We start from the raw sequence: 12,711 nt of genomic DNA on the forward strand, positions 1-12,711 counted from the left end.
CTCACAATCCCTAAGCCAGAGTGGTTTTGTTCTTGTCTCTCTTACATTATTTCTTCCAAGCAAGGGTTCCTTTGCTTAAGGGTGGCACAGCTAAAGAAGTTTGAAAACTGTGGCACCACATCATGATACCACAGATCCTGCAGAAATGACATTTTTGTATGAACATTTAAATCTTCCTCTCTTTATTTATATTCTCTTATTAATTTTAGATTGCATGATGTCAAGTAGTGCCACCACCACTGCCAAAACACAACTGCTTTTCCATCAAAGTACTCAAGTACCCAAAGAATGTATTTTCTCACAGTTACCACGTATTTCAACGGAAAAAACCTTTATGGGCTTCCTGGACCTCCCAAATAGTAACCACTTACACAAAAACAATACAGATTCTTACTAAAATGGATGTAATGTATTCAGTGATCACTAATAATAATATACTATGTAAAAAGGAATTGCCTTTTATTAATTACAGTAGGCTAGGTTACTGTTTACTTTCCAAAACTCCTTCTAAAAAGAATGCACTTTGGGCATGTGATATCAGTGTTTATGTAATTAAGCTTTTAGTGCAAAAAAATGTCCGTCTCCTCCTCCATCAACTAAAACAGTGCAAACAGTGCGGGATGATTATCACTCCTGTAAACAATCAGACCAGGAGTACTCTGACAGGACATCCTAATGCACAAGTGGTAAATACGCCCCTCCAGAGCCATGGTGTGATGGCCTTTATCTCAGGTGGTCAATGCTTGGGAGGTGTGAGAGATAGAAATTGGTTCTTGTAAATGCAAAAAGAAATGACGTGTAAGCAGGACTATTAAATGAAACTCCTTGTAAAGTTGAATTCTTGAAATCTGAATGGCTGAATCCCAGGTGACTATACTATACTAGACTAGACTAGACTAGACTATACTGGATTGGGACTATACTAGATTGGGACCTCAGTATTTTAATATCAGAAAGTTGGGAAAGGGTGGCTGTTAAAGGCTCTAGGACCTGTGTCAATAATGACTTGGTTCTAATATGAAAGACCATTATTATAGTTTCCAGTAGGATGTTAGCCTTTGATCTAGTCTTCTCCTGATTAGTCCCTGTGATTCTGCTTGCAAATTACGCTATAATTGAATTATACTGTTGACAATTGAAATTGAACTATATATTGCTTAATTACCTCCCTCTGGATGGCCCAGAGCAACTGCCACAGACACTAATTTTGCATAGAGCTTAATTTGTGAACTGACAGGTTCAGTGGCTACTTTGTCAGGCCACTTCTGGCAGGGGACCAAAGAGCCACGTGGTCAGGACACAGAAGGCCACTTATTCCTCTTGGCTGTGCAGGAGGTTACTCATGCAGTTATGTACAATCAGTACTCATTGAGGAGGAATAGTTAAGAGGAGTTTGTTTTATGACAGTTTAAGAAGTTGCCCTGTCAGCTGGGGCCTTTCTGCCAACTCTGATTAGCGTCTGGTCTGGGTTTGTAAAAAGAAAACAACAAAAGATTGTGCAGGGGCCGAGAAAGTTCTGATCAAGACTGAGATTCTTCACATTGGCTTGTGAATGAAGTCAGCTGTGGTGCTGAGGACTATTTAGTCCATACTCTGAATGGTCCTTGACTGATCTTGTCCCCGGCTTCTCTGAGGTGGAGCAGCATATAGCAGTCATCAGTATCAGACTCGCTGTTTCCCATTGCAGGTTGGGAGAGCCCTGCTAGGACTTTGTTCAGAAGAGTTGGAGTGGGGGTTTTAGGAGTGTCTAAGAGGCAGAGCTATCAAAGACTGCCCTTGGTATGAAGAGGTCAAAATGGCTACTGGGGCACCCGCTGTTTGACAGCCCTCATTCCATTTTTCCCTCACTGGTAGACCCCATCTCCCAGTCCTTTGTGGAACTGTGCCTTCTTTTCCATTCTCTGAAAGAGTTTGGATAAGGCTGGAACTATGTGTTCCATAAATATTTGCTATAGTCGTAGGTATAGGAACTGAGCTGCAAAACTGTGTGGGCCTCGCGTATTCTTGTTTGAAGATTTTTTTCTTTTAATGGTGTGGACAGGTTTTAATTTCTTAATTGAGTCTTGGCAAGTTAAGTTTTTCTAGAAATGTGTCCATTTTACTGAGGCTTTCCATTTTGTTAGCATCAAGTTGTCCATTATATTTTATCTAAAATACTTTGTTAGATTAGAATTACTCTTTAATGTTTGATAGAATTAACATGTAAAAGCATTTGGCCTGGTGTGTTCTGTGTGGAAAAAAAATTTAAACTACGATTAAATTTCTTTATAAGACGGCCGGGTACAGTGGCTCACGCCTGTAATCCCAGCACTTTGGGAGGCCAAGGTGGGCGAATCACGAGGTCAGGAGATTGGGACCATCCTGGCTAACACAGTGAAACCCCGTCTCTACTAAATATACAAAAAATTAGCCGGGCGTGGTGGCAGGCGCCTGTAGTCCCAGCTACTCGAGAGGCTGAGGCAGGAGAATGGCATGAACCCAGGAGGTGGAGCTTGCAGTGAGCCGAGATCATGCCACTGCACTCCAGTCTGGGTGACAGAGCCAGACTCCATCTCAAAAAATAAAATAAAATAAATAATACTTGACTCTTAGAATGCTTTAATTCCCATCACTGCCCCATCTTCCACATTATTTTTGTTCAGTATTCTAGTATCTTTATATTCTCCAAATTATTTTTTTTTAGTTGACAGCATTTTGTTTAACAATTTTAACAACCTCTCCAATCATAGTTGATTCTTTCATCCTGCTTCTTTTTTTGCATGATACAGTTTTCTTCCTTAAAATTTGATAGTCTGCCAGTAATAGATTGTATTAGTCGTCATTTGAAAAATGTCCTTAAATGTTCATAATCTTGAATGATAGTTTATCTTGTACAGGCTTGTAGGTTGGTCACTATCCATAGGTGTTATTTTATGGTCAAAGGGATTTATTGCTAATGAGAAGTCTGGCGATCTGTATCTGTCTTCTGTCTCTGGTTGTTTTTAAACTTTTTTATCTTTGGTGTTCTTCAGTTTCACTGTGTTGTTTCTTGGGTGGATTTGTTTTGATGTATCATTTCTGGGACTCAGTGAGTGTCTTTAAACTGAGAGGACTCAAGTTTTCCATTCTGAAAAATTCATAGCCATTTTCTTTGTTGCCTCTGCTTCATCCTCTGTATTCTTCTGGAATTCCTGAAGAATTGTGTTGGACCTTGTCATCCTTTTTTAATTCCATGCTTCCTAACTCCTCTTTTATATTTTTCACCTGTGTCTCTGTTTGCAGCATTCTTCAAATCTATCTTCCTCTCCAATAATTCTCTCATCTGCTATTTAACCTGTTCACTTAATTTTTAATTTGCTTGGCTGCATTCTTTATTTTGGTTTGTATTTTTTTTTTTCAGATTTTCCTATTTTTTAAAATCACGCTTTCCTTTTCTTTAAGGTTTTTATTTCTTCCTTTTCTCCTTTAATTATGTAAAACATATGAAATATGCCCAAATATTCCCAAATAGACAAAATATTTACTCATAATGTTAATATTAATGTATTGATTTAATTACATGTTTAAGCACTAATTAAAAGTCTTTCAGTAATTCAAAATAATATGTTAATTTATGAACTTCTTGTCTCATTGGCACTTTTTTTTTTTTTTTTTTTTTGAGATAGAGTCTTGCTCTGTCGCCCAGGCCAGAGTACAGTGGTGTAATCTTGGCTCACTGAAACCTCCGCCTCCTGGATTCAAGCAATTCTCAGCCTCCTGAGTAATTGGGATTACAGGTGCCCACCACCATTCCCATCACTGGCACATCTGATGAAATAATTTCATTCAAGCTTTTTATATTTATCTTTGTTTCTATCATTATGAGCGCTCTTTTTGAATAATCCTAGCATTCTAGAGCAGTTGTAGAGCATTTGGGGATGCATATTCATATTTGTAGGTCTGGGATGGGATCCAAGACTCTGTATTTCTAATGAACTCTCAGGTTTTGCTATTGCTACTCATGTGGACCCCACTTTTAAGTGGCAAGGTTTTAGAACACACCATCCTTACTTCGAATTTGTTTTAAATACAACACTTTTAAAACTCACATATGATGCTGTCATCAGCTATTTCATCTCATGCCAAAGAACTCCATTTACATGGTAAAAGATTAGACTTTAAAAGTTTATCTTGTCTATACGTCTTAATTGTACAACATATATATTTTGCATGAATGAAGATACGCTAAGTTATATTGCAGTGAGAAACTACTCAAATGTCAGTAGTTTGAAACAGAAACACAAAGGTTTATTTCTTGTACACATTGCAAGTTCCCTGAGATCTGCCAAGAGCTCTGGTCCTTGTCATCTTCACTTGAACACGAACTGATTGAGTCTCCACTATTGCTGGAAGTCAGGGAAGGTGGAAGGGATGTGAGGAATTGTGTACTGGTTCTTAGACTTTCTCCCACAGTGATACACATAGTTTATTTTTATTGGCCAAAGGAAGTTATGTGACCATGAGTGACTTCAAGGGACAGAACTGTAAGCCTACTATGAATGCAAATAGAGGAGAACAAAATATCTGAACAACCCCAGTCACTACCACATACATCCCTATGTGCTTTCGAAAGCGATCATTAAAAGGCTTTCAGCTGGGTGCGGTGGCTCACGCCTTTATCCCAGCACTTTGGGAGGCTGAGGCAGGCAGATCACGAGGTCAGGAGTTCAAGACCAGCCTGGGCAATGTGGCAAAACTCCATCTCTACTAAAAAATACAAAAATTAGCCAGGCGTGATGGTGCGTGCCTGTAGTCCCAGCTACTCGGGAGGCTGAGGCAGGAGAATTGCTGGAACCCGGGAGGCGGAGGTTGCAGTGAGCTGAGATCATGCCACTGCACTCCAGCCTGGGTGGCAGAGCAACTCTGTCTCAAAAAAAAAAAGAAAAAAAAAAAAGAAAAAAGGCTTTCAATGAAATCCTATAACACTTGCATTGTATGTGGTCTTATCCTCAAAAATAATTACTAAATCTTCATTAAATTTTGGTTTTGCTCCTTAAAATAAAAATTCTCAGGTGACCTCTATAACCATCCAAGCTAGACTTCATTGAGGTGATCTGCTAGTGCCATGGTTTCAGCTTAAGCATCATTTTAGTATCACCTGGGAAACTTTTTATTACCCCAGGTCACACCTCAGACCAATTAAATTAGAATCCCTGGAGGAGGGCCCAGGCATCTGGAGTTTGTAAAACTGCTCAGGTGACTTCAGTGCGCACTGAAAGTTGAAAACATTTGTGCTACTCTAGATACTGCTTTGTTGCTCAAAATGAAATAAATAGAATGCCCCAAAGAGAAACTTCAGGCTTGACTGTAAGTTGAATTACCCTTTTCTGAGAAATCTTGGGGGTAAATCTTGCCTTATGTTTAGGCATATCCAGCATTAGTGGTTTATTGTGTCTTCTAAATTGTCCTGTTAATCCCAGGTTTTAGGGCACACTTTTTTTTTATTTATTGTTTTCTATTTTGATTTGTTTCCGAGTGTGGTTGTAATTTTTTTACAGGAGGTAATTGTGGGGAATGTGTGTGGAGTGTGGAAATGAGCCTCCTGGGAGATTTTGCATTAGCTAATGCTGGGCTTTAGGTGTTGCACTATTCTGGACCATTTTGTATGCATGTGTGTTGATTTCTGGTTTGAGATTTCAGTAGTAAGTGCACAGTAGAAATTTGGCACCATACCGGTGGTACACAGAGGCCTGTAGGTTTGATGTCTCACTGGGGGTGAGGGACGGTGTATATGTGGTATTATAAACACATAGGGGGTTCCTTAGCGTACTGCAAGCTTCCCTGCCATTGGATGAATTTTCTCAGACCCCTTTATGAAATAGGCAATACTTCGGGGTACTTTCTTTCTATAGGGGTCTCACTTTCAACTTACTGCTTTCACTGGAGGCATTAAAACCTCAAGCCCCAACCTCGGTTCCTCCCTGTAGCTGAGTATTTTGCCCCTGGGCTACTCTAGAGTCAGCTTGAATTAATTTCACTGTTGAGTTCACTCTTTGTTTCTGGTACCCGAAGTTTTTACTGTCTTTCAAGCTTGGCTCCACGTTAAAAAAATAAAATAAAATAAAATAAAATAGGGTGTTATCTTTTTCAGCTTTTCTGTTTGTTCATTGTGGGTAAGGGGGACTCCTGGCAGTTGAATATGTCCTGTTTCCAGAAGGTTCCCCGTTAAGCAGTACATGGCTAGCTTACCAAGAGGCCTGCTCTGAGATTTTCTGAAATGATTGTTCTGTGAAAATACTACCAGGTTTTTCCCCCTTTCACTAATGCAATTATAGAGTGAGGGAAAGCTAATCAACAGCACAAGGAAGAAACCTGTCTGGGTTTACTCATTTAATTTCCTGCCCAAATAAAGGTCTGAACTCTTCCATATTGTCTAGCATCCTGTGGGGACTTTCAAATAACAAGAGAACCTAGAGTCCCTGTGCAAACTAAATGTCAAACTTGAATCTCTCACTTATATTCGATAAATTTAAAGCTTAAAACATTGTTATAAAAGTAATGAAAACATTGTCAACATTTGGGTATTTCTCTGTATATATACACCATATACATATATTTATAATTGTTTTACTGAATAAGGCAAGTATTTCCCCATGTTATTGAGTCTTTAGATAATTGTTTTTTATATAGGTATATGAATCATATTTTTTCTTTAAGAAGTTATTTAAACATTCACCAATTTGGGGGGATTTTTCCCCTACTTTTTGAAAATTAAGATGCTGCTGAGATTATTCTTATGTATTAATCTTTGACTACGTGTCTGGTTGTATTTCCTTAGCTTAACTTTCTAGAATTGGACTTGCTAGGTCAAAAGGCATGAATATTTTTCCTGTATCTTGCCAAATTGCTTTTCAGAAAGATTAGGCCAGTCTTTGTCTATTAACAGTGTATGAGGGTACCCTTATGAACAGCATATGAGCTTGCCAACATTAACTATCATTGCATTTGCATTTTCAACAATTTACGTAGGTGAAAATTGAATATCATTTTTAAATGTTCTATTTACCAATGCAAAAGCATTTTCTTTCCATATTTTTAAATTTTACTTCTGTTTTTTAATTCCAGAATTGCGCATATAAGAACCTTGTGCCTATTTTGTGCGTAAGAAGTGGATTAGGGACTTTTTCTTATTGATAGATAAGGTCTCTTTTTGTATGAAGGCTATACTGAGCTTTTGTTGTAATTGGTACGAGTAGGTTTGTTTGTTTGTTTGTTTGTTTGAGACAGAGTTTTGTTCTTGTTGCCCAGGCTGGAGTGCAATGGCACGATCTCAGCTCACCGCAACCTCTGCCTCCCAGGTTCAAGCGATTTTCCTGCCTCAGCCTTCTAAGTAGCTGGGATTACAGGGGCCTGCCACCATGCTTGGCTAATTTTTGTATTTTTAGCAGAGACGGGGTTTCACCATGTTGGCCAGGCCGGTCTCGAACTCCTAACCTCAGGTGATCTGCCTGCCTCGGCCTCCCAAAGTACTAGGATTACAGGTGTGAGCTACGATGCCTGGCCTACAAGTAGGTTTTTCAGGCTATAATTTGTCTTTTAATTTTGTTTTTAATATTCCAGGAGTTAATTTTATGTAGTCAGATTTATTGTTCTTTTATGGATTGCTCAATTGCTCTTGTGCCTATAAAATCTTCCTCTCACTCAGTTTTGACCTGTCTTTGTAGTTCTAGTTCAGTTTTTAAGTGTATAATCTTTGTCTAAATTTTATTTTTGTGTATGATGTATAATAAAGATCTTATTTTTTTCTGTGAGGGTAATTCTAGCAACATATTTTAGCAGTGCATGGCAAGTGCCTCTTGATTGTACTTCTCAGAATATTCTCAGCTATTTTTATTGGTTAGTTATTTTACTGTGTAACATAAATTACCCCAAACATAGCATCATACAATAATAAACATTTATCATCTGTTTCTATCTGCCAGGAATTCAGGAGTGGTTTGGTTGGGTGGTTCTGGCTTAGGTCTTTTAAAGAGTTAGAGGTAAGATATTAGCTGGGGCTACAGTCATCTGAAGGCTACTCTGGGGCTGGAGCAGCAGTCCCTAACCTTGTTGTCACCAGGGAATGGTTTTGTCAAAGACAGTTTTTCCATGGACCTGGGGAGTTAGGGGAAAGTTTCAGGATGAAACTCTTCTACCTCAGATCACCAGGCATTTGTTAGATTCTCATAAGGGGTGAGCAACCTAGATCCTTCGCATGCATAATTCACAATAAGGTTCGCACACCTTTGAGAATCTAACGCCACCGTGATCTGACAGGAGGCGGAGCTCAGGCGGTAATGCTCATTGGCCCACTGCTCACGTCCTGCTGTGCAGCCCAGTTCCTAACAGGCCATGGACTGGTACCAGTCTGTGGCTGGGGTTGGGAACAACTGGGCTGGAGGATCCCTTCCACGGTGGCTCACTCATATGGCCATTGGTAGAAGGGCTCAGTTCCTTGATGTCTGCTGACAGGTAGCCATATTTCCTCACTATATGGACTTTTCCATAGGGATGATTGAGTGTCCTTATAACATGGCAGCAGCCTTCCCCCAGAGTGAGTGGCCTGATATAATAAAGCAGAAGGAGTCACAGTGCTTTCTATAACCTAGCCTTGGAAGTGACATTCCATCATTTCTGTCATATTCTACTGGTGACACAGAGCAACCGTGATATAATTCCACAAATTACGAATATTAAGATGAATGGGTCACTGACAGCTTCTTGGAGGCTGGTTATCAAACTCTTCCTCTGAGAGGAAGTTTATAATTGTATCTCCCTTTGTATAGATGTTTATTCAATATCATTTTGTCATTTACATCCCAAAGCCCAATGGTGGCATCTGGAAGTTTCTTCTTCCCTTAGTTTTCTGCCCTGTAACCTTATCTGATTCTTAAATTTAAAGTCAAGTGGAGTTTGTCATCTGAGGCTTTTCTATCACTGTCGTTACAACTAGCTCAGGGACAAAATATTTATCTTTTCACTTCCCTCATCTAGTATTTATTGACTATTGGTTTTGATAAAGTAATAAAAGAAATATAAGTTGCAAAGAAATAGAAATTAAAGTTTTTTATATATATATACACACATATGCCTGTAAAACTTGGCACAGATATACATGTACTCACATACATGTACACACACATACTCTGAATAGTAGGAAAGAATCCCAAAGCTTTAGGGCAGAGAGGGTCACAGAGAAAGGAAGAGACTTTTCCAAGGCCACACGGTGATATAAAGATAATGAAAACCCAGATCTTCCATCCACCTTTTAGCCTGACTCACTCTTCCCACATTTATGAAATACTTAAAATGAAACTGGATGGCTACATGTTTAAAATTCATGTGTACAGAATGGAGAGGGATTACTCAGCAATGGTTTGGAGATTGGAGGTCTTGCTCTGCTTCTGTCCATTTTCTTCCCTGAAGTTTAGCTGTGGCTGTTCCCAGTCCACTCTTAATTGGATTTGTAGGAGCCAGAAAGTGCTGAGCACACATCACAGTGGTGGGTAATTGGGCAGTTTCCTGGCTCCCCAGAGCCTCTGACTTGTTTGTGGATTGTGATCCATGATTCCTTGTGTCATGCATTTTCAGAAAGCAAACTGGCAATCAAATGGTAATTGCTTCCATCTGTGTGGATTTCTGCCTGGCAAGGAGGAGGTTGGCTCTGAGAAGAGTAAAGAGACCTGGAATTGGATGTCAGGCCTGCAGCATACCATGGATGCGGTGGCCCCAAGCTCACATTTTCCAGTAGAGTCCTAATTTCAAATCTTTCATCTGGTTGGCCTTATAAATAATCCAAATGCCCTAGCAATTCCACCACCTAAACCATATTTTCTAAAGTGTTTCTTACTGCTGAAAGAAGTACAGACTTCCTTTGTTAGACTGTTGCCCCAGTTTTGATTTGAAAAATGTATCACCGAACTTATGGAAAGGAGACTTCTGCTGCTGCTGCTGCTGCTGCTGTTGTTAAATAGGTGTAAGAATGGTGGAACAGGCCAGGCGCAGTGGCTTACGCCTGTAATCCTAGCACTTTGGTAGGCCAAGTTGGGTAGATCATGAGGTCAGGAGATCGAGACCATCCTGGCTAACACAGTGAAACCCCGTCTCTACTAAAAAATACAAAAAATTAGCCAGGCGTGGTGGTGGGCACCTGTAGTCCCAGCTACTCGGGAGGCTGAGGCAGGAGAATGGCATGAACCCAGGAGGCGGAGCTTGCAGTGAGCCGAGATTGCACCACTGCACTCCAGCCTGGGCGACAGAGCGAGACTCCGTCTCAAAAAAAAAAAAAAAAAAGAATGGTGGAACAGTTTAATTTGGGGCATATCAAATTAGAAAGAGCTGACCCAATATACCAGATCTCTGAGGACATTGAAGCACTCTCTCTCTCTAGATACTCGTTCAGGTATATGTGCAGGCATTTGGTCAGATTCCTTTTCAGTGTCTACTGGGTAGAGTGCATGATGCTGGGAACTCAGTTAAATGTAACATGGACTCTCTCTCAGACTCCACAGCCCACAATAAGGAGATGAAGTATGGATATATATATAATAATACAAATTTAAGAGCATATAGAGATATATAGAGGATATAAAGATCTCCCAACTGGGAAGATCCAGAAAGATTCCAGTTCATTAAACCCTCACCAAAATGAATATAGTAATTGTCATCTATTGCTGTGGGATAAGCCAACCCAAACAGTGGCTTAAAACTACCATCGTTTCTTTGTAATTTCGTGGTTTGAGTGGCACTCTGCAGGTGTGTCTCCTCCCTGTTCTACGTGGTGTCAGCTGGGGTGGCTCATGGGGGCTTGGAAGATCCCAGATGGCTTCATTCACATGTCTGTCACCACAGCTGGGAGGGCCAAGAAAGGTGGGGCTGTCTTTCTAGCCAGGTAACTGGGCTTTGTTACATGGCAGTTTAGAGTCAAAGAGAGAAAGAGTGGAACCTGTTAGACCTCTTAAGGCCCAGGCCCAGAGCTGGTACAGAGTCACTTCCACTGCTTTCTGTTGATCAAAGAAAGTCACCAGGCCAGCCCAGAGTCAAGATCCATCCCTTTATCAGAGGAGCGGAATGCACACACAGGAATGGAAGAATCTCTGGTGGCCAACTGTGTAATCTATGACATTAATATAAAGAAAAAATTCTAAAAGCTGAAGAAGGAGATCTTACTGTCTAAACTAGTAGTTTATGGTCCCTAGTGAGGACTGGCTGTGCTTTCCCAGTTGTCTAAGTGTGTGAGCTTCATACGTCAGTCCCAAAGGGTACAGTCATCCACCTCTGCATGCCTCTTTACACTGTCCATCCCGAGATTAGATAAAGATGATTTCTGGAAAGTTTACATTGTGAGTGATTCGGCTGGGGTCCAGGTGGCCTTCCAGGTTTCTTTAAAGATGGGTTCTCACTCTGTTGCCCAGGCTGGAGAGTAGTGACTATTCTCAAGCCAGATATTGTGCACTACAGCCTGGAACTCCTAGACTCAAGTGATCCTCCTGCTTCAGCCTCCCAAGCAGCTGAGACTACAGGCACGCACCACCATGCCCAGCCCACTCCCAGCTTCTTATCTGTCCCTTTCACCTTTTTTTCACCATCTTTGCTCTTTACTAGTACCTTGCCCATGGTGTCCACCCTTCTTACTGAGTTTCCACCTCTCTCTCATTGCAGGCACTAAAACAGGTGCAGATCTTAGTGATGGTACTTGTGAGCCTGGACTGGCTTCCCCAGCCTCCTACATGAACCCCTTCCCGGTGCTCCATCTCATCGAGGACTTGAGGCTGGCCTTGGAGATGCTGGAGCTTCCTCAGGAGAGAGCAGCCCTACTGAGCCAGATCCCTGGCCCAACGGCTGCCTACATAAAGGAGTGGTTTGAAGAGAGCTTGGTGAGTAGTCCCGTGGCCTGATTGAGAACCACTGGGGAATGTAATGGTGCAGCCCATGGAGTGCCACTGCTGACTGGGGCTGTTGACTCATCTGTATACCTTCCAGCCTTTTCTTCCATCCCACTTTGGCCAATGCTGCAGGGTGGCGCTTCTTATCAAGGAGTATAGAGCCCAGTCAAGTGACTTAAGCTGTGCCCTCTGCCCTTCCATGGTCCACAGTTGGCCTCTTCTGAGGAAATCCAGGGCCAGAGAGGGGCAAACATTTAAGATTTCACACACACACACGCACACACACCCTCGAATTACATGTACTGCTTATTGAGTTCTAATCCCTGGCTGGTGTCTCTCCCCTCGGCTAGATCCCACTACCCCTTGTTTCTTACCACAAACAAAAGATTGGTTACCTCATTGATTTAAAATAAGCTTGACAAATTTCTTAGGAGGAAATGTTTTCTTATTTTTGCATTTTTTTGTTTGGTAAAAAAGGCTAAACTTCTAAAAATTAGTTTATTCGTATGGTCTCTAAACTTTTGATTCTATATCCTATCTGGAAAAAGAATGCATTTCCCATATACATATTCACATGCAGCATTTTATTTTTGAGACAGGGTCTCTCTCTGTCACTCAGGCTGGAGTGCAGTGTGGCTTGATCATGGCTCACTGCAGCCTCGACCTCCCAGGCTCAAGGGAATTCTCCCAACTCTTACTCCCAGAAGTGTACCACCTCTGCAGAAGTGCACCGCCACACCTGGCTAATTAAAAAAAATTTTGTGCGTGTGGAGATGGGGTTTCCCTATGTTGTCCAGGTTGGTCTTGAACTCTTGGCTCAAACAGTCCA

General features: G+C 41.0%; 1 protein-coding gene across 4 annotated transcripts in view; it reads left to right on the top strand.

The window, feature by feature from the left end:
* Positions 1-12,711, top strand: part of PPFIBP2 (PPFIA binding protein 2) — a 144,230-nt gene that overhangs the window by 40,235 nt on the left and 91,284 nt on the right. For all 4 annotated transcript variants that reach the window (XM_030828952.1, XM_030828958.1, XM_030828959.1 and 1 more), the window contains one exon: positions 11,659-11,873. In XM_030828952.1, the coding sequence (XP_030684812.1) occupies positions 11,659-11,873 (215 nt within the window). The remainder of the gene's footprint in view (positions 1-11,658; positions 11,874-12,711) is intronic.

This window comes from Nomascus leucogenys, chromosome 15, assembly GCF_006542625.1.
Source record: "Nomascus leucogenys isolate Asia chromosome 15, Asia_NLE_v1, whole genome shotgun sequence".
Taxonomy (NCBI): domain Eukaryota; kingdom Metazoa; phylum Chordata; class Mammalia; order Primates; family Hylobatidae; genus Nomascus; species Nomascus leucogenys.